This window comes from Mastigoproctus giganteus, chromosome 11, assembly GCF_048544385.1.
Source record: "Mastigoproctus giganteus isolate SK-2022 chromosome 11, ASM4854438v1, whole genome shotgun sequence".
In the NCBI taxonomy this organism is placed as follows: Eukaryota; Metazoa; Arthropoda; class Arachnida; order Uropygi; family Thelyphonidae; genus Mastigoproctus; species Mastigoproctus giganteus.
Window position 1 is genome coordinate 39933886 of NC_143585.1, and position 23487 is coordinate 39957372.

General features: G+C 37.8%; 1 protein-coding gene across 1 annotated transcript in view; it reads left to right on the top strand.

Moving 5' to 3' along the window:
* Positions 1 to 22023, top strand: part of LOC150077937 (aspartate aminotransferase, cytoplasmic-like) — a 39379-nt gene extending 17356 nt beyond the window's left edge. Inside the window, exons 6-9 of the mRNA XM_090384410.1 lie at positions 7309 to 7459; positions 9367 to 9532; positions 10577 to 10719; positions 21774 to 22023. Of these exons, the coding sequence (XP_090240536.1) occupies positions 7309 to 7459; positions 9367 to 9532; positions 10577 to 10719; positions 21774 to 21916 (603 nt within the window). The 3' untranslated portion in view covers positions 21917 to 22023. The remainder of the gene's footprint in view (positions 1 to 7308; positions 7460 to 9366; positions 9533 to 10576; positions 10720 to 21773) is intronic.
* Positions 22024 to 23487: the final 1464 nt, after the last annotated feature.

Genomic DNA, 23487 nt, shown 5'->3' on the forward strand with positions numbered 1-23487 from the left:
AATAATATAGTTAGTCGTGGGGAATAAAAATCTCTCTCATGAAGCAATCTATAGATGATATTTTTATGGTGATCCTGAACAGGAAAGGTACGGGAATCCATAGTATTCTATTCTGGTACTATGAATAGGTTAAAAGTTGAAAAGGCCGAAAATACTTGTTGACACTCGACTCGCATGAAGGAACATTGCTCTAAAGAACAGAAATAGAAGACATAAATGAAAAACAGAAATGTTCAGCTCTGTGAGTTTGGAGCTGAATTGTGAATGAATGTTGACTAGTTGAGGCAGGCAGGCAGGCAGGCAGGCATTCAGAAAGAAACGCCTCTAAAGAAAACTTTTGCTCGTGTATTATTCTAAACTGCATTCATTTTATCTGGTCGAGTTGTCTGTTTTGCTGGACGAGAAGAGTTTCTGAAATAAGACCTACCGACCTCCGGAATGAAACCGATTAACCGACCTCCGGAATGAAACCGATTAACCGACCTCCGGAATGAAAAAAAGTCCCATAAAAGTTCTCTGCTTCATTTACCAGATAAAATCCCAGCCCTTTTCTACCCACTGTGGGGAGAAGGTGATTATAACCACTCTGCTATCGCGAAGACTTTAAATGGAGTGCAGTGGGACGACAATTGGAAAAGTCTGGATACGTCACCACTTTTTAGTAACTGACTGGATACGAGCAAATTTCTGCACAGAAAGAATTGCACGAGTGGTATTATAAGTGTCAAAATAGAATTTAACTGTGGAGGGCATATTTTAAGAACAATTTCAGAAATCCAATTAGGCCCAAAGACTTAGTATCAATATTGTTCAGGATTCTTCTAGTATCATCCTGTGGGGAAGGAATTAACGATGGCATTGAATGGAATGTGTTCAGTATAGTAGGAAGAATTTACAACGATCATTGATGCGAGAGTTAGAAGGAAAGTATGCTTTTCCTCTAACCTTGGCATGAATTGTTTCTGTAGATCCATTTTATCTGCCCATTTTGAAAGTGTAATTCCATTTTCAGGAAGTGGCTGTCAAAGGAGGCCGCTTCCTGAAAATCTGAAATTGAGAAGTTTTTGTACACCCAATGCACCATCTGTACATTTCCTCATCCGACTTTCATCTGCTCGGCTGATATTAAAGAAACATCTTTGAGGACAGCCGTTTCAATCAAATACGGATGTCCAGCAGGCAGTGGAAATGAGGCTTTGGCAGTAAGAAGCAACCTCCTAGAACAGTAGTACAGAAAATATGACGGTAAGCTATGATAAATGCCTAAGCAGATATTTCTAGCAATATGCACTTACCATCTTTTTTTTCGATACAATAAACCAGTTTTTTCAGAGAGAGAGAGAGAGAGAGAGAGAGAAAACAACGACCTTGCGCGGTGTAGTCAGATATTTCGATCTGTAATATAAAATTGCTGATTATTGCAACTTTATAAGGTGATATCATACACTGGAGGGACCCAGGATGTCATCTCTATATCTCTGTCCAGTCATTGTTCTCTGAAAGCATACAAGTCGTTAAATATACCCAAACTAGCAAACTTTCCCCTCTCCCCAAAGATATCCTTTTCAATGATATAGGTGCCCCTAGGTCTTTCCAAATGAGTATGTCTCGAATCACTTCACAGAACAAATCTGGACTCATCGGAAAGCATACCATAATTGATTATGGGCCATGTCACAAGCTGTCAACACTAGTTCAGGTGCTCTCTCCTCTGATGTGGAGTAAGGAGAATACACACTATCAGTCGGCTACCACTCTCTAGAAACTTCCTTCGTACGGTAAAGGTAGACGTTCCTGGGCAACCATGAAATCCAAATTTAGTCAAAACGATGTTACGAACCTGTGCTTTCATGCCAACAATCGTAGATAACTTTTTATTCAAGGCCTTGGATAAAAAGTTATGTACGACAACCTTTTGAATATTTTTCGAAATTTTTGCAACTGCACGATTATCATTAAGCCGTCTAGTTACATATAATATTAGTAGTATTAGTACGAGGAGTTGTCAGAAATTCTGAGAAAGGTGTATAAAAGAGAGGCAAAAAATCATGTTTTTTTTTTATATTTCAATGCATTCACCCCGAAGTTCAATACACTTTTTTTTATCCAATCTGCAAAGAGTTTAATCCTTCAAAAAATTCTTCAGGTTGGTCATCAAACCCACTGCCTTTAGCTCTTCATCTTTAAAATGAAATTCTACCAAGATGAAACTTGAGGTTTTGAACACGTAATAGTCACTTGGAGCCAGATTTTGATTGTACAGGGGCGGTTTTAATTTTTCAAATCTACATTCATTAATTTTAGCCTTTGTAACTCGGGCTTTTCGAACGGGTATATTTTCACGGAGAAGGAAAACTCTGATGACCCCACTTTCCTCATCCCCATTTTCATAATTTTTCCCGAATTGCAACTTTTAACTTCCCCTAGTAATGTGGTTTTAGATTCAAGAAAATCAGTTAACAACAATCCTCTTGTGACCCATAAAATTGAGACCAACCTCTTCCAGTTGATGGATGAGATCGAAACTTTTTCTGTATTGGAGATCCCTTGTGCTTTCACTGCATGAGTATTTTTTTGGATTCAAGCTTACACTCAAATTGGCTACAAAAATGTAGCCAATTTCATCACCGCTCAGAAATAGTGATAAAATCTACCTGAATTAGCAAGGATTAATTTTAAATTCTCTTCTGATGACCCCACCCTCTGATGTTTATCATGAACGGAAAAGTTTCTGGGCACTCATCTCGCACAAACTTGCGACATTCCCATATGCTCATGAGTTATTGTTAAAATGCTTCCATGTTAAGTTACGTTTTCAAGTTCAGTCACTTTAGGACAACTGTTTCAGAAAAGTGATTGTTTCAGATGGTCGACCATCGTCAACTGACTCCAGTCCTCTTTCGAACTCTGTCGACCATCTTGCAACGATAGCAAAACTGACACTCTACCGTAGGTCATTCTTTCATAGCTTTCTTTAGCATTTCTGCCATCTTTGGTCAAAAATTTGATAACCGGACGATGCCCAATTTGCTAGATATTCATTTCTTTTCCATCTGTTAACATAAAAAAATTCAATTTTAGAAATTATATAGGACACTGACGTGCAATTTTTTCATATCATTTATAAGGCATTAAGTTATCAAAATATTCTATAATTTCTAAAATTCTATAATTTATTAATACATTTTATATACCCTGTTCGCATAACTTTTTGAACACGTCTCGCATTAATAGGGCCAAATGGGGCAAGAAAGAGAACTTTTTTCTTCATTAACCAAAAATAAATAAATAAATGAAATAAAATAATAATAAAAACTAAAATAAAACAATATTCATAATGTTCTCATTCCCACGAGGTCATCACTCAATTTTGCTTTAAATTTAGTCAGATTCACTCCCACCACATTGGTTAGCAAATCCACTACATTGGACAGCAACTTATTCCAGAGTTCGACAGTTGCTTCCCACAAGTAAACTTCATGTAATCCAATCTTCTGTTATTCTCTGAGATTTTATTCGAAGAACGGGCTTCGAAAACTTAGGCTTTTCATCCAGAAAAATAGACAAATCGACAATGAAATGCACTTACACTTGATACACTTATAACATTTGGCACAAATTCAAAACAAACAGCAGAATTAGATCAATATCATTCCTACTATGGATCGCAGGATAGTAGTAAAGCAATTCGTTACCCTTATCTTGAAATAATAGCCCTAGAAAGGTAAAACTTCACAGGAACTTTAATCCTTTTCTATGTACTCTCCATGTTTAGTAACACATTTCTCCCATCTATGGATCAGTTGTTTAATGCATTGATCATAGAATCCGCACTTTTTGCCTGAAACCACGATTCCACTTCATTGATGACTTCCTGAGATGAATCAAAGCAGCGTCCACGCAATGGTTTCTTCATTTCTCGAAACAAGAAGTCTGACGGTGTTAGGTCAGAAGAATAGGGTGGGTGCGGCAGTAGTTCGAAGCCGCACTGCAACAAAGTTGGTGGTGGCAACGGCCGTGTGAGCCGGTGCATTGTCTGACAGGAGACTGACACCTTTGGTCAAAGCATCACCAACTTTTTCAAAAGTTAGTGATGGTAAGTGGGGAACCACGACATAGGTAATCTGTCAGGATAACCCCTTTTCTGTTCCAAAATACGGACAACATCACCTTCTTCGCAGATGGAGTGGTCTTTGCTTTTTAGCGAGGTGGAGAGGAGGTGTGATTCCACTGCTTTACATGTCTTTATCTCCGGATCATACTGGTACACCCAGCATTCGTCATTTGTCATCAACCGATAAAAAAGTTCTCAACGTCCGCATTACACAAATCCAACAGTTGGCGAGAACATTGCATTCGACATTGCTTCTGCAAAGGCATCAGCAATCTTGAAACCCATCGTGCAGAGACTGTAGACATGTGCAGATGGTCGATGGTCGTGTAAAATGCTGTGGGCAGCCCCATAACTAATTCCCACTGCATTTGCGATGAAAGATGTTGATGGTCTTCCTTCTCTTGGCTCATCAAAGACACTTATATGACCGCACTGGAACTCCTGTTTCCACTTTTTTAAGGTGTCATGGAATGGATAATTCTGCCCACACACACACAGCTTTCATTTCTTCGTCAATTTCCTGAGCTTTCTTTCCCTGCAAATGCAGGAACTTGATCACTACTCGATACTCCACTTTGTCAACCATAGCGTCCTTCCTCAGATTCCGGGCTCCACCTCTAGTGTACCTATGGAATGCAATTTCACCTGTTAGTTATTAAATATGTAGACAACTTATATATTATAAACGGCATCTTCCTACTGATGTTTTATCTAGGTCAGGGTACGAACTTTTCGATACCCCTCGTATCATTCGAAACGTCTCAGATAGCAACCGAGTCTGTGATATTAACCATAATTTAATGAGTTAATTTTAATTACAAAATTAATTAATTAATCGAGTTTCCACAAATGACTGACACCGCAAATTAAGATATTATAAGTACAACGATAAATGTTGAACGAATGATGTAATGGGTAAAATAGTTTCATGCGTGTTGTCCGGATGACAGTACTTTAAACTTATCCGGTTAGGTCAACTTGTAATTTACAATTGAATTATTACTCCATTTAGGCTTATATATTTTGATGTAATTTTATACTTCAAAAACCGTTAGCCGTAATGATGGGAGCACCTTTGGATTCAGGGGAGTCCCCACGGGCTGGAGATGCGTGAATATATCCCCAGTTCACAAACGGGAATCAAAGACTAACACGAACAATTACGGGCCTCTTAGCTTAACTTCTATTCCAGGGAAAATAATGGAGCCTCTGGTTAAAAAAGTAATACAGGACCGTTTAGACAGGAATGCAATTATACTGCAGTCACAGCATAGATTTTTTAAGGAGCAACCTTGTTTGAGAAATCTGATTGGATACTATGATGCAGTCACAAAGAAACTGGATTCAAAAAATAATTTTGATATCATATACTTGGATTTCAGGAAAGTCATTGATACTATTGTACATAAAAGAATACTGTACAGATTTGGAGCAGTGTAGCATTAAGGGCAAGTTGCTGCTATGGATAAACGGATGGCTGAGTGGTAGAAGACAGAGAATGGTCATCAATGGATACTGCTGTTCGTGGACTAATGTTATTAGTGGAGTACCCCAGGGTTCGTTGTTAGACCCATTGTTGTTTTCTAATGATATTGATGAAAGCATATCAGGCTTAATATCTAAGTTTGTAGGGTAGTTAATGAGAGCAATGACGGTATGCTACTGCAGCAAGATCTAGAAAAATTAGGCAGATAGTTTGAGAAATGGCAATCGAAGTTTAACATCGACAAGTGCAAAGTACTATGCATGGGTAGCAGTAACCCCAGAGTAACGTACCAACTGTCTGGTACTACACTCAGGGTAGTGTAAAATGAAGACCAGGGGGTAATTGTGAAGTCAGATATGAAGTTCTCTGAGCAATGCAGACATGCTGCCAGGACAGCTCATGGGGGTATGTCAATGATATACAGGAATTTTGCTAGCATGGATAAGGAGGTGATTATTCCATTGTACAAGGCAGTAATTAGGCCACATCTTTACTTCATACAGGTCTGAAGGCCTCATTTTAGTAAGGATGTAGAGCTGCTGGAAGGAGTACATACAAGGACAACGAGATTGGTGAAGGGAAAGAGTGTGCTCTTACTAAGAAAGGCTTCAGTTCTGTAAATTGGAACCTGCGAGATGATTTGATTAAGGCGTTTAAGGGTTTTAATGGATAGAGCAAGCTCAATGCTGCTGGAATTCTTCTTCTTCTTGATCATCATTCTAAGCACATGAAGGGGCATAAATTCAAATTGAGGAATGGTAGTTGCAGAAGAGATGTGCGGAAGTTTGCGTTTAGCCAGCTGATAGTTTGATTTTAGCCAGTGGATAGTTTGATTGCTGGAACTTCCATCTGTTGTTGTGAAATGGACAGCTTTAAATAAATTCAAGGAAGTAGACAAACTATTGGAGGGAATGGATGGGTGAAATGGAAAGTTTCTTTTTTTTTTCTTTTTTTTTTTTTTTTTTTTTTTGGCTGATGCCGTATAAGCTTTCTTTCTTGCATCATTTGCCACTTCTGATACTAAACGGATATACGTGCGATTGACCAACTTCCGAACGTAGTCGTGTTTTTTTTCCCTCTCTAAGTATTCCTTGATTATTTTGATCGAAAAATTGAATTAGTGATATAAATAAGAGAAAAATAATAAAGAAAATTTACTAATTAAATGAGCAACCATTGAAGGTTAAAATGGAACCTTTTTGATCTCTGTAACTAACATGCTATTGCAGCAACTGCAGAATGCTCCACGAGCATTCTGCGATGCAGTTGGATTCCAAATGTCACAGGAAAGTCGATCACAGAATGTATCATAATTCCTGATGGCTGTACTTTAAAACTTCTCTGGCAGTACGGGGGGGAGTAGCTCATCTTGTAATTTACAATTGAATTATTATTCCATTTAGGTTTATAACTTAATGTAATTTTCTACTTTAAAATACATAGATTATTAATAAAATATGACTATCACATCTTAGTAAGCTCTAAGGTATTGCGGAAAAATCACGAATCTGCTACATCAGAAAGCATCCTGAAATTTGAATAGAATATTTTCTTTTCTTTGAGCTGTGAACACATTTTTGCCAGATTACAACAACCAGATCGACTAGGATGCCAAGAAAATTCTGTTGCTGCCCTAACTGATACAGTTTAATGTCACGAAACTATGGATTGTAAGTGCAGTATTTTAAACTGTCTCTTATATCTCTAGGAAAGAAACCTATTTCCTTTCTTTGACTGTGCCTATCAAGGGATCGCCTCGGGTGATATGGACCGAGACAGCTGGCCTGTTCGTTATTTTGTCAATCGAGGATTTGAATTACTTTGCGCACAATCCTTTTCCAAAAATATGGGACTTTACAGTAAGTATTTATTCTTTGTTTTTTTCTCTTAATTGTTTTATACAGCATGTTGCAATATATTAAACGTAAATAAGAAAGAGATTAAGCTTCTCTACGGTATATTTTCCAGTCGACCGTTTGGAGACGCTGTTATCCCTCGAGACCTTGAAATGGTAACATGAGGGATAAAGGTTCTTCACTTAGTCATCGCGAATAAAGTTTATCTCTCATGTCATTCTCTTATGTCATGCTCCCCACCCCGAAATGCCTACTTCTGTAACCCACAGGTTCGTAGTATCTTCTCATATGAATGTCCCTTTGCTGTTCTCATCAGATGAATCGCCATTTTCTTGACCTTTTCAAGAAGCAAAATTTTAAATACGACCTCCAAAACATGAACAAAATATTCCGCATGCAGTCTCACCATTGACTCAAAAAAGAGAACTGTAAGCTCTTCAGGGAGAAAGAAGTTATGGTTGCCCTATATTTTTTAAGCTGTATCCTCAAAATAAGAGAAATATTGGATCTCATTATGGTGCTCATTATAATCTCAAAAGCCATCGCTATTCTAGTTGGTCGACGAGACTGGAGAAAAGCTGAAAAATCTGTCCTTGAGCATAAACATGGTTTTGGACGATAGTTGAGTGCATCGATGAGAATCATCTCTCATCTAGTATTACCTTTGCTATGGAGGTTCGACTATTCTTCTGTGAGAGTGTGGAGGAGTGCTGTACGCTTCGACTCCTGTCTACTATTATTCACATTTGGATGGTTATCTCTGAGTACAGTAAGCATTTATATTATCCCGAACATTTCTGCATAATCCGATTCAAGTACAAAAGCACATGGCTACTTGAGAATATCGAAATTTTTCTGAAATTAATTGGTAAAAATCTCTGTGTAAAAATATGTAGTCCATACAAATAACAAAATAAAAAAAATATGAGAGTGTGCTACTCTGCCTACAACATATTAGCACACTTATGAAATCTTGAAGGATCTTTTCTTCGCAATCAGTGTCATAAGCGTGTCATATCGAACCAGCATCCACAAATGTTCAATACTGGTTTAAGGTTTCCAGCCAGTCCCAAGACACCAACCAGTCAGATTTTTGTGCACTGGAATACGCAAAGGAAAAATACCGAAGACAGACCTTGCTCGGCCTTTGAACAAATATGCAATTAGGGGCTCTACTCGTGAAATTGATTCACAGAGTAGTGTGATGAACAAGCATATTATACAATTAACAATAACTATAATTAATTCTCTATAGTTTACTTCTTTTCAAAATAATATACTACATTGTCAAAAGTATTGGGACACCAACAAACGTTCATATACATGACTAAAAACAATTCTAATGCGATGAATCCACCTTAGACCTTGAGTATAGCAGATAACTTATGCAGCAAACCTTCGAAATGTTTGGAAATTTTCAATGGAAATATTTCGCCATTCCTTGCGCTGGAAATCTTTTAAATGGACCACAAAGTCGTTCTCAGTGGTTCATTCCACACATTCCTGTCCAATATATCCTGCAGATGCTCAATGGGGTATTAAGACCAGAATATTGAGCCAGTCATTCCAATGATAGCATGTTGTTCTTTTCAAAATATTCATCAAACCTTGAACTTTATGATAGAGAACATTATCCTGCTGAATCGCATATGGCCTCTCACTGTAGAATTTCATCATCAGGAAGAACAACATTGTCTGCAATATAATGATAGACTAACCTATTCATTCATATCACCCTCTGCTTTATTAACGAAGTACGTACTTTACATGTTATGATTGTCCTATGGTGTCCCAATACTTTTGATAAAAACTTCCAGGGTTATTTAGTTGTATACCAGTAAATGCATATGAGTTCATAGCAATATACTTTCTTTTTTTTTTACATTTACTATTGCTATTTATTTAATCAGGTGAACGAGTAGGAAACTTAACCTTAGTGTTCAAAGATCCCAAAGTTATTCCTAATGTTCGTTCTCAAATTACGCAAATGATTCGTGGTAACTATTGTAATCCACCGCGTCATGGAGCAAGAATTGCTACTCGTATATTGACCGACCCAAAACTCCGAGAAGAATGGTAAGTGAATGATCACTAAAATTATTATTGGAATCGTGTTCATATCCTGGTTACAGATGAAATAATTCTGTTTCTTTCTTATTTAACTCTTTGAAGTCATTTTTAATCTATAATCCTTATTTGATTTATTTTGTGTGTGGGATTAAATTTTATATTTCCCCATCTAGAAAGAATGGACGGATTTACCTGAAAATCTGCATGCATGCATAACTGTAACATGGAGGTTACAGTTATGCATGTAAACGATTAGCATATCAAGCTGATCCGTGAGGCAGAGCGTCCAGTAACGTATCTGTTACCACACTGACATAGAAATCTGAAGGTGCTATGAAAAAGTATGTAAACGCTAGCTGGCAAACTAAGAGTGTGCAGTACAGCGTAAGGAACATAATGAGTGTGCAATGCAATTGAAGCCATCGTGGGTAATACAGTTGGTAGGATTGTTGTCCTCCCCACACCGGGAGGAAAGACCTGAGTTCAAGTCCCGTCGATGGGGAGAATTTTTATGGGCCTTTTCATAATATGGCTGAGTTAGTCGGTCTGAGGCGAGGGTAGCATGGCTTTTTCTCCCGGAAATTCGGGTTTTTCGTCCAGCAAACAGAAAATCGACTTCAGAACACACGGAAATTACAGACAATATACACGGAGCAATATGGCCTTAGTCACCAATGCTCCTAAAACCCTACAACAACAATGCAATTGAAAATTTTGTAATAAAGATATTGTCTCTCAATTCCCTTAGTACATATAAGACAATATTATTTGCACACCATGTTTGCTTCCTAATGTTTTCTCAGCTTGACGTGCTAATCGTTTACGTCCATGTATGTCACAGCTGTGCATGCATATTTTCAGGTAAATCAGTCTATTTTTTTTTTAGGTGCAGCAATTTCAATGAGCAGTGTATTAAAATTTATGGTAAATTCCATAATGCTTACAGCTAGTTTTCTCCATTCTATCAATTATATTCCGTTACTAATAATATTTTCAAATTAATCATCTTAAATGATATTGTAATGGACGTGCGTTTATTTTTTGCTTTAGGAAAAGTCAAATGAAAACAATATCCATTCGAATTCGTAAAATGAGGAAAACACTACGTCAAAGAATTGTGGAACTGAACACTCCGGGTTCTTGGGACCATATAACGAAGCAGATTGGCATGTTTTGCTACACTGGTTTGACAGGTAAAAAATATATTTTTCTCTCATTCATTTTGTTTTTTATTGCCTTTCATCAAGTACTTGATTGAAAAACAACCAATAAGGAACTACTAATAAAATGAAGAAATTTATCCTTATCCCATTTGGTTTCATTAGTTTTCGAGGACCAAACAAATTTCTCTTTCTACTCAAAACAAACTTGCTGTCAAAACACAAAGTTTTGACAGCATATAAGTTATGAGCATTTAAACAGGTTTATACTTTAGACATAACTAAGGGCTACATACAACAGGGTATGGAAAATACTCATAGATTTCTAAAATCGTATGCAAAGTAACTAGTTATGTTATTTTTATATCAAGGAATCACACAAAATGCAGCAGTACTCAGTACAGACTGCACTGTGGAGATTATATACTGATGTGCAAAACTTAAGGACCAGTCAGGTTTTCACCTGTAGCTTCTCATAGGAGTGGCCTGGATATGGAGAAAAACATACCAATGGAATCTCGTGAGGTACAGAAATGATGAAGGAACAAAACAGTACAGAGGGACTTTATTCAAAAATGGCAACATAGCACTGGCTGCCATAATACAGATGCATCACTGCCAAAGATGGAACAAAGGGAAGAGGTGGTCCTCGGTAGGAGATATGGCCACCCCTAATGTCGATGCAGGCTTTGCACCGCCTGTCCATACTTAGAACAATGTTGCTGATAAGTTCTTGCGGTAACATTGTCCATTCCTCTGTCAGCACCATCTTTAGCTGGTGAACATTTTATGGTGGGTGTGGACGTACCGCTAGGGTCTCCCCAGAACTTCCCATATGTGTTCGATGGGATTTAGATCGGTAGAACGGGCAGACCAATCCATACGAACAATGTCCTCACTTTCCAAAAGCATATCAACAGCTGCAGTGCGATGGGGAGTGGCGTTATCATCCATAAACACGAACTCGGGGCAAATGACACCTCGGAACGGACGCACATGGGGAAGGATTACCTCAGTAGGTTACAGTACCGCCTTCCAGTATCTGGAGTTGTGTGCGTCCATCCAAGATTACGCCTCCCCAGACGAGAACACCTCGACCGCCATATCGATCCCCTTCAGTGATGTTTGCGGGGTGATACCATGCGCCAACCTCTCTTCAGATTAGCTGACATCCAGAATCGCTGCTGAGACTGAATCTACCCTTATCAGTAAAGAGTACCTTAATTTATTTTATTTTTGTTACACAGAGCATTAAAACTATGATAAATGAATTAGCTTTCGGCTGGGTGGCAGCCTTCATCAGATTAAAATACTTTGAATGGCAGTTAGAATAGAGATGCACTGCCAGGATGGTGCGTGAGGCACGTGGTTAATTGTTTGTTGATGTTTGTGGCTGTGACGTATGGTGGTGACGTGGCCAGCGTTTGTCTATGGACAGAATTACTGTTTCTGTGATGGGGTTAAGTTGACAACCACTGTTCCTGTTCAACGAGGTATCCGAGCATTTTATACTTAACGATTCCAACCAGGTGCGCCTTAGGTAATGGTGGGACTTGTCTACAACCACGACATCGCGGTGTGGGTCGATGTCGTGGTGGGTTGTCCAGACATGCTCGGCAATAGCTGAGTGTTCTACATCCGCCAAACGGATCGCCCTTTTATGTTCTGAGAGGCGTTTCTCGAGACGACGTCCAGTCTCTCCAAAGTAGCAGCTCGTGCAGTCACGGCAAGAGATGCGATAGACCACACCACTCTGTAGAAGGGTGGGGACAGGTGTTTTTATGTTGGAAAGGAGAGAACGCAGTTTCATGCCTGGGAGTTGGATGCACTTTACCCCATGCGATCTTAGGATTCTACCGATCTGCTGTGACAGGTTGGGGTAGTATGGGATGAATGCCCTCGTGGAAGACTCGTCACTGTTGGCGTTGCTGTTGGTCGTCACGTTGTCGCGTGCTTGTAGATCACATCTGTTAAGGACATCGATGGGGTAGCCACACCTCGTAAGGTCTACTTTGACTCTGGTGATCTCTTTGCGCCTTTCATCTGCAGAGCTGGAGTGTGTCCAGGCGCGAGTTAGCAAGGTTCGGGCGGTTGAGAGGAGGTGGCCCCGTGCGTGTGCTGACTGGAAGTTGGTAAATTGGCCAGCACACATAGGCTTACGATGGGCATTACGCTGGCGCCGAAATTGACGGGATTCATTAATCAAAGTATTGAACTTACGTTTCTGTCGGGCACAATAACGATCTGATTCTCTGACGGCCTGGCAACATAAACTCTTTACATAATTTATTATGTAAAGAGTACCTTAAGTAAAGATTTTGTGGTTGTAACCTTTAGAAATAGTGTTGGTCCTTAAGTTTTGCACACCAGTGTAGTTTCAAATTTTAAGTGTTAGATGTAGCACCATTGATGTGCCAAATCTGTGAGCTTTCAAACGATGGCAATGCAACAGACGACCTGGTAGGTCTTTTCTAGAAAAGAGAGGCCGCAGGTAATTCATTAATAGGAACGGGTCTGATTTTGTGTAGTATCTGAAAGGAGTTGCACAGGCTTCTACAACTCATAGATTTCCTATCAACATTAATCTCACATTAACAAAATAAAATTATGATTTTATTTTTATTGCGGGATGAAAAACCCTCGTTTCTGGGTAAAAATACTGTCCAACCATCCCTAGAGAGTCGCTAACCTGGTCAAAAAGTGAAATAAAACAAAAATGGCGATGACGGTTATTCCTATCACCGATGGAAGTAACCCTGATTTCGAGCGGCGCTCGAAAATCGAACGAGAGTCTTTTCAAAGTGGTGCAAAAGAGTTGTGATCACAGTCAAAAATGGTGCTTATTATGTTAAAGAATTAAACAGATATCCCCACATGCAAAATATTATAACGTGATATAAATATTATAACATGTATTATAGCGTGGCGAATACTTTGAAAGAGGTATTACAAATACCTCAAATTACGCATGGTGGTCTGCGAATTTATTTTCTTCCTTTCCTGGTTAAATAATTCTGACTGGTTGCTTTTACTGAGCTGACATTGATATACCGGTAACCCTCGTATAACACGATAGTTAGGTTTCTATATAATCTCGTGTAGTGCGAAACCGTGTTATAAGGGACTAAGAACCAGTACAAAAAGGGGGGTTACGTTCCAAAAGCTAACAAAAATGCACCATTTTTTTAAAAAATAACTTTCGGAAACTTAATTTTTATTAAAAATAGTAATAACTGAACAAATATGTCTTACAAACGTAATAACGTGATGTCAGGTAATGTACGTTCATTTAATATCTTCCTCTTCGTCTCTGCTAAGCACAATCAAACCAGAACGTTTTCTAAGTTGCAGAATATCTTCACATTTTGAACTTTCTTCTGCAGCATCTAGATTTCGTGTAACTTCTGCTCTTAAAAATCAGTAATCTGGGTTCGTTTGCTTTTGCTTGATTGATCTTTGTAAATTTCATAGTATGGGGCTAACAATGGCGCGTTATTCTATTGGCAAAAAAAGACATCTGCTTAGGGCCCCGATCAGAAAGTGGGGGGCCAAAATCACTGTTTCAAAAACTCATTGCTGTTTTTTACTAATATTTTTAAGTGATTTTTTCGGAAACTAAACTTTCCACCTGCCTAGGTCAACGAACTTTACTTGAAGATTAATTTGAAAATTACTTTTTTTTTTTTTTTCAAAAATGGTTTTACCGATTTTGATGAAATTTTATATTTAGTTCTGTCATATATTTGTTTGTTTTGTTGTCGCAATAAAATGAAATTGAAAATGTTCTTTATTAGTTTTTTCTTTAGATGGGGCCCCCAAATTGCATTTTGCTTTGGGCCCCCATGAAGGTATAACGTGCCACTGTAATGCACACCCAGGGTCCTGAGCTGGATATCATTCTTCTCTTCGTTGCTGATTTCCTTCTGCTTCTCTCTCTTAGGGTAAATTAGAATTTTTTTTTTTTTTTTTTTGGCTGGGGCAGCAAAAGTCTCAGGCTTCCTTGCACCATATGGCTAATGATAATAATAATAATAATAATAATGATAATAATCATATAGCCATATGATGCCCTGGCTAGACACTCTGCCTAGCCTGCTTTTTACTCCTCTTTCCCTGGCAAGGGGGGAGGTGATGGCCTACTGTCTCTCCCCTCCTGCCACCCCTCTTTCTCCTCTGGTGGGGCATGGGCATGCCCCACTATTTCAGGAGGGGTTATTTCCCTATCGACCCCTACCGAGCATTAGCAACTAAGGCCAACAATATGTCCTTAGTTGCTAATGCTCCTAAAAACCAAATAACAAATATTACTTCCAATTGCCAACCCCCAATCTTCCACCTCCCCTCTCATCTGTTTCCTCTTATACAGTGCTTGCCCCCACACGTCCGAATTTAAAACACAAAAATTCATGCCCGACCTATTAGAAACCTTATCACTTCCAGCACATATCCCTTATAGCCCCTCTAAACAGCGTATAATATACCATGGCAACTGTGCCCAAAAGAAAAGAAGATTTTTTTATTTAAAAAAATTTTTTTTTTTTTTAGGTCCTAGCCACTGAAATCTCAGGAAAGTAGGTGGCAGGATCTGCCAGAGCAAACTTTAAGGGAACACCTGGCTGGCCTCCACATGGCGGAGTACGTAAACGTCAGGTCCCATCAGGGGTCCGGCGGCTAACAAGCCAGATGAACAAGGGGAACAACACATGACCCACACACTTTTAAACCTCTGGCCTTGACAGCGTACGCTCCTCGATACAAAGAACATACGCGGAGATGGGGTAAATCCCTGGTGCCGTTAGACCCGAAAATACTCTGTACCTAAACATCATTGCTGACCAGGTACAACCTTTCATGGCAATGGTCTACCTCTCTGGCGGTTCCGTGTTTCAGCAGGATAATCTGCCATGCCACACTGCTCGGATTGTTTGAGACTGGTTCGCGGAACATGACGAAGACTTCCAGGTATTGCCCGTCTCCAAATTCCCCAGACATCAATCCCATCGAGCATCTGTGGTTTGTGTTGGAACAGCAACTCTTATGTGCGGCGTCTCAACCACAGACCTTACAGGAGTTAAACGATCTGCTGGTTACTTGTTGGTACCAGATACCACAGTACACATTTAGAAATCTTGTAGCGTCCATACCTCGCCGGGTACGAGCTGTTTTGGCTGCACGTGGAGGACCAACATCATGTTAAGTAGGTGGTCATAATGTTTTGGCTCATCGGTATACAGCATCAGCAAAAAAAAAAAAAAAAAAAAAACAACCTTCCCATTTCACTCATCTATTCACTCCAAATGCTTGTCTAGTTCAGCCTTAAATTTATTTAAGCTATCAACTTCCACATCAAGAGATGGAAATCTGTTCCAGCAATTAACTACTCACTGGCTAAAGGCAAATTTCTGCTTATCTGTTCTACAACTGTCTTTCTTAATCTGAGCAAGAGGAAGAGTCCCATCAACATTGAGCGTGCTCAACTCGTTCAAGGCCTTATACATCTCAATTAGATCACCTCACATGTACCTTTCTCTAGGTGCTGCAATTTGCAGAACTTAAGCCTATCTTGGTAAGAGGCCCCCTTCATTACCCCTCACCAATCTTGTTGCCCTTCTCTGTACATACACGCTCAAGCAACTCAACATCCTTCCTAAAACGAGGCCTCCAGACTTGTACCCGGTATTCAAGGTGTGGCCTGACCATTCTACAACGTGATAAACACGTGCTTGTCCCTGCTAGCAAATTTCCTGTATATCATTGACAAGACTCCATGACCTGCTCTGGTTGCTCGTCTGCACTGTTCAGAAAACTTCATATCTGACTGCAAAATTACCCCCAGTTCTTTTTCACTCTCCGCTTCCCTGAGTGTAGTACCACAAAGTTTGTACGTTTCTCTTGGGGTACTGCTACCCATATGCAGTACTTTGCATTTGTCAATGTTAAACTTCAGTTGCAACTTATCTAGATCCAGTTCCTGTCTTTACTGTCATTAACAATGCTGCCAGCCTTTGTATCATCTGCAAACTTGGACATTAAGCCTGATACACCATCATCAATATCATTGATGAATACAGAAAACAGCAGTGGAGCCCAGCACCGAACCTTGGGGAAGCCCACTAATAACATTAGTTCATGAAGAGTCGTCATCATTCTTTGTCGCCTCCCAGTCAACCATCCCTTTATCCATTGTAGCAAATTACCCTTAATATCATACTGCTCCAATTTGTACAGCAGTCTTCCATGTGCAACAGCATCAAAAGCTTTCCTGAAATTCAAGTAAATGATATCAAAATTATTTTTTGCATCCAGTTCCTTTGTGACCACATCATAGTATCCAATCAAATTGGTCAGACAATGCCTCCCTTTTAATTGAGTATCGAAGAAATTGTTTCAAAATTGATCCAAATTAAGCGATAGTTTTGAGGATAAGGAGAATAAGATAAATGTGATGAATAGTAGTAAAATTAAATTTTCTCTTTAATGACCACAGAAGCAGCACTTACACCCACATCAGGAACAAGGGCGTCCAGTGCTAGCATGGTCCTCATTAAGCCGCGTTACCTTTCCCCTTAGGGGTCCGAAATCAAATTCTGAGCGCTTTACGCAACGTACAAACCCGTGGTATCTAAATGCCTTCCCATCGATGCGCCTGGTAAGAACAAGTATTAAAAGGTAAATTTGGTTGATTTTCTTACATCTAGTTCATGCAGAAGTAAATAAATCAACGAAATACAGAAAACAGATTGGAGCATTGAGCTGAGCGACTTTCAGTACGGAATCATCATAGGATACCATATCAGCAATCAGTCTGCTCGTGCATGCAATGCACAACATCTCAAGTTGTTTTTTTTTTAATTCAACTTTTAGTGATAAATTTCATCATACCCTACATCTTTGGGGGAAAAAATGAACAAACAACAGCACTTCATGTTGAAGGCTCCATACCTTGCACAGCAATTTGCAGTGTGAGGTATAAATTCTAAAGTTCATAAAATAATTATATTCTTAATTTCTTTTCTCTTTTATCAAAGAAAAGTTATAATGAAAGAATCATATTTCTCGAAACTGTTATATTTTCTATAATTTTAGTTGGGAAGAGGAAGAAGAAATCCTGTCTTCTTAGCATATTTTGTTATTGGTTACAACTGAAAGCTTCTTTTTCAGGGATACCAGGAAATAAGTTCTATGGATGGGGGATCAACAACGTTATTTATCAGATTGGCTAAGTATCTCATGTTAATTAATTTAAACTTTCTTCATAATAAGCAAGCCAAAATTCGAATAATTTAGTGTTTGAAAAACGGTTATCGACTTAGATGTTTGCCATTTTAAGTTCAAGTTGCATGATGGGATATAAATTTTTCCTACACATGCGCGGAAAGGCGGCATGGCAGAAATTTAGTTTAAAATAAATTGCAATGTCCTTATACTAAACATGATAAATTTAAAGAGAGTCGCGAAACTTTAATAATTCCATAGTAAACTTTCTGATTTTATTTTATAGACAATTTTTTACTGGATTTATGGAGATTTTTACATATTTTAAAAGAGTATCAAGCTCATCAAACTTCAAATTTAAACTAGCGTAAATTGGTTTTGCCAATATATATACTCTAGAAGCGAGGAATTTCCCCTTTGTTAGAAACAACTACACCCCTCTAGTCTTCGCTTTGATTGTGTACGGTTACAGAAGAAAGTATCGACAGCAACTATTTGAGTTTCACCAAAATTAGAAAGCAAAGATAAACCAATGACGGGGTGGCAAAGATATCTTCTTTTTTTTTTTTTTTTGGATAGGCTAGATATACGCAGGGGTCACACTTTATTGCCATTATTTTTTTTTTGAATCGCTAACATATTGGGTATTTTTTTTTTTTTTTTTTTTTAACTTTTAAACACATGGACCGTACTTTCAGGATCGATTCCGGGTCGGAAAACAAAGAAAACAGTTTATATAAAAATGTGGCTGATTCTAAATGGCTGTATGAACTGGAGAAAAAAAAAAAAAAAATGGCTATGGAGTTTCCAATGGTAACAAATAAGGAAAATCACATACATGCCTAGTAAAATTGTATTCATACTGTGTAATGTCTGCTTATTATTTTTTATTATTATTTGTTACCGTTGAAAACTCCATAGCTGTTTTTAAAATTCAAAAAGCCATAGTGCCATAGCCGTTTAGAATTGGACATTAGCAGGGGCAGGCCGTCCTGAGGGTGAAAGGGGTGCACTGCATCCGGGCGCGAACGTTCAAGGGGTACCTGAAAACCTGAAACTTACATACACATATGAAGAAAAGTTTAAAGGGGGGGGTGCCAAATTTCAATTGGCACCACATACCCTAGGAACCACCCTGGACATTAATATTAATAGTGGTAGATGCAAGAAAGCAAGCTAATGGAGCGTCGGCAAAAAAAAAAATAAATAAATAAATAAATAAAATTCAGCTATCCATCCCCTCCAGTAGTTTGTCTAGTTCTTCCTTGAATTTATTCAAACTATCCACTTCCACAACGGAATGAAACTTGTTCCAGCAGTCAACCACCCATTGACCAAAGGAAAGCCTCCTCACACGTCCTGCAACCATTCTTTTTTGAATTTTTATAAACTTGAATTTATATTCCCCTCATCTCCGCCATGTTACTCTGTGATGATACAAAACTCTGTAGAACGGCCAGGTTTGCGTATAATAGGTGTTTTTTTAGTTGTTTCTGGTCTCTTTGCAACCGAGCAGGCGATCTCCTGGAAAGAGTGCCCGGTGTCCGTCTACACCACGAGGAGGTGGGCCACAATTCGATATGTCCCTAACCACGTGGAGATAGACTTTTTTTCCAAGTGGAGAAAGAAATTACAATCTTTGTCTGCCCTGTATGTAGTCTGAGAAAGAAGAATGTCATCAGCATTGAGCTTGCTCAATTCTTTCAAAGGTTTAAACACCTCTATCAGATCACTTCGCAGGCCTACTTTACAGACGCTGTAATTTGCAGAACTGAAGCCTTTCTTAGTAAGAGAATCTCGTTGCCCTTCTCTGTATCTGTTCCAGCACCTCTACATCCTTCCTGAAGTGAGACCGCTGGACCTGTATGCAGTACTCAAGATGTGGCCTGACATTGCCCTATACAATGGGACAATCACCTCCTTAGCCCTTCTAGTACAGGAATTCCTGTTCCTGTACTAGAAAGGCTAACGACTTACGGAAATTCGACTTTACGTAAGTTTTTGCCGGCCGATGTAAACTTAAAAAAATTGTGGAAACGTATTTTGCATCCCGTAGGAATAAATAGAGGTATCGTGAAAATATCGTAATGTGAACCCATTTTTTTTTTTTTTTTTTTTTTTTGTAATTCATTCCAAGTCCTTGGAAGTTGAAAATTTCGCTATATTGATAAGCTATTTATCTCTCTAAAAGGTCATACTTATAATGGTAATTGTACTACCCTTTCATCGTTATCATATGTTCCCGTTATAAGAATCAATTTTGAACGCCTTTATGATATTTTTCAAAAACACATTTCTGGAGGTCACGACCAAAAAACAATAAAAACAATTTGTACTTTCCGATTTATTGGGCTTTTTTGTTAGTGCAACTAATACCGATAACTGCAATTGTGAGGGTTTTTACGCTATTATGGTGAAATGTGTTCCCCTTCACTGAAATTTTCAATCATATGAAAAACAAATTTTCAGTAACTTCTCTTCGTTCCTATTTACGTCTTACAGTGGTGAAGGAAAAGGGACCAACGGAGAGTGCAAGTGCCGGCAGTGCCAGGAAACGAAACAAAATTGATTTAGAAATGAAGATGAAAATGATTAAGAAGTACGAAGCAGGAGAAAGTTTGTCATCCATTGCAAAGGAACTAGGCCTTGCTGCTTCAACGGTGAATACTATTTTAAAGGACAGTGCGCGTATAAAAGAACAACGCACTTAAGATCAACACTGATCACAAAACAGCGTTCAGATGCTATATCGAAGATAGTACAGCTGTTAATAATATGGATGGAAAATCAGATTCAGAAGCAAGTGCCCCTGAGTCTAATGACCATTCAAGCAAAAGCAACGAGTATTTATGAAGATATTAAGGATATGTACGGTGAATCCAACCCAATTTCGTGGCAAGCAACGGGTGGTTTAATAGGTTCAAGCATTGTGCTCGTTTCCACAACGTTAAAGGATGCAGTGAAGTCACCAGTGCTGATTCTGCAGCTGCAGAGAAATTTTGTGATATGTTGTAAAAAATTATTGATGAAGGTGGCTATTCAAGGCAGCAAATTTTGTGATGTGTTGTAAAAAATTATTGATGAAGGCGGCTGTTCAACGCAGCAAATTTTTAACGTTGATGAGACTGCTGCGTATTGGAAAAAAAATGCCGGATCTAACAAACGTTGCCAAAGAGAAAAATATAATGCCAGGTTTCAAGGCGTCAAAAGATAGGGCCACGCTCTTGCTTGGGGCTAATGCAGCGGGAGATTACAGATCAAAACCACTGCTTGTGTACCATTCTGGAAATGTTCGTGCATGAATAAAGCAACTCTATTACCTTTGCATTTCCGATCGAACCAGAGAGCATGGATAACAATATCTCTCTTTGAGGATTGGTTTAAATGAGACCTTCATATCAGACTGCACAATTACCCCCAGCATATGTTTATATGTACTCTTTTCACGTTTTTTCAGCTCCCAAATCGATCCTGAATGTTCAGTCCACCTTTTTTTGAAATACTCTGTATAAGAAGGTAGTAGTGTATCTAAAAATTTGTAAAGGAAGTATAAAAATCTAATTCAACTGACAAGTGATTGAGTTACTACTTAAGAAAATTAAGAATAAGTTGATTTTTAATTAACTAAAATGCTTATTTATTAATAATTAAATATAAAAAAGCCACTTTCATGACTATAACATGTACAAAATCAGTTGAAAAAGCTTTTTATATTTAATCAATTCATAAATAGGCATTTAAAAAACCTTCAATGCACAAGGGCTTTTACAATAGTCTAAAATAATTATTTAATTGCAAATTTATCTAATTTAGTGTTACTTTTGTTATTTATTTATTTATTGCTTTTATTATTATTATTTTTTTTATTTTAGAACAACAAACACAGTATCTGGTAAAATGTTATCATATCTATCTGCCGAGTGCTGGAAGAATTAACATCTGTGGACTCAATAATGGTAATGTGGATTACGTTGCTCGGGCTATTCATGATGCTGTTGTTAATTTTCCAAGCTAAAGAGCAGAGCAGGATAAAATTCTTAAAATAAAGACCACTGAGAAGTTATATGCCTGAATCAAGGAAAATGCTTTTCAGTAAACCTTGTAAAAATATCCCCTTATCCCCTTTTATAATATTCTGATCAAGTGGAAATAGTCAGCTAATTAATCGTGTCATTGATGCTTCAATGTACGTGGTTGTAATTAACGTATTTAAACATCTAAAACCTGTAATATTTTTTATATATAAAGAGAACAATACTGTAAAATCATGGTTTAAAATTTTTAATTAACTGTTTCACATGCTAGCTTTATAAAAGAAAACCACATGTGGCAAACTGAACTCCCAAAATAATTTTTTATTATTTCAGCATGCATCGGACATTACTTAGAATAATCTAAAATACTAGTTTTCAAAAAAGTATTTTGATAAAAAAAGTTAATGCCAAATTTATGCTGAAATCTGATAGTCAAATATATGATATATTTGACTATCAGATTTGACTATGATATATAATGCCAAGTAATAGATTCAATTTGGAAACTAATTGAAAGTGATAAAGGAATATAGAGACAACAGATTCAATAGACAGACTATCATTTAGCTGAAGAAAATTTAGAGCAAAAGCTTCAGGCATGAAAGAATTAGAAAACACCACTATGCAATAGATTAGCAAAAGCCTTAAGTTGTATATAAATTGTGTCATGCACTTACACCAAACACTCCCCCCCCCCAACGGGAGGCAGTTCACAAAATAAATAACATGATTTTTAAACTCAAACCCCTCGGCAACACCAAGGTAAGGTGAAAGTATGTTTCGCATTCATCCATTCAAAGTATTTTTTATATTTTTGGAATTGTGGCAGTACATTATGTGTGGAATTGCATTATTCGAATTTAGGCTCTTATTGAAGCTATAAGGAGAACTGATTTGGTCAATACATGGGCTATAATCATTGGCACAATTATCATCAAAGATAAATAAAACTGAAAAGCTAGAACTGTTTCGACTTGGAACCTTTCATTAGAAAGTGATAGAATATAAATAAACATTGTTTCAACATAAAAAAAATAATATAATGGTTACCATTGTACAATTTTATGTACAAACTGAGATTGTAAATAGACTTGTAGTTAAAATTTGTTGTTATTGAAATATGATGGTTTTACTCAATGTAATCCGCATGGTTCAACTTTTGCTATAACTTAAGTTAACGTAAGTTGGTAGTTTTTTACAATGGAATTATCATATTTTATTTTCCATGTTAATGTAACCCCTCTAGCTTTTTTTTGTCTTTTGGGGCTTGGTCTGTGCTGCATCTAAAGATCAATAAAAATGATACTGTTATATCATGTAAAAGTTATCAAATTCTTTTCATAAACATCTTATAAAATTTTGAAATCGATACCAATACTGGTACAAATTATATACATATTTATTTACAAACTTCTCATCTACATGATACGCAGATCCCTAGATAGTGAGAAAGCTGATCTTTACAGAGGATCAAGCAAAGCAGTCATTTGTATTAAAATACTCAGTGATCACTGAATTATGACCACCTACCTAATACAAAGTTGGGCCATTG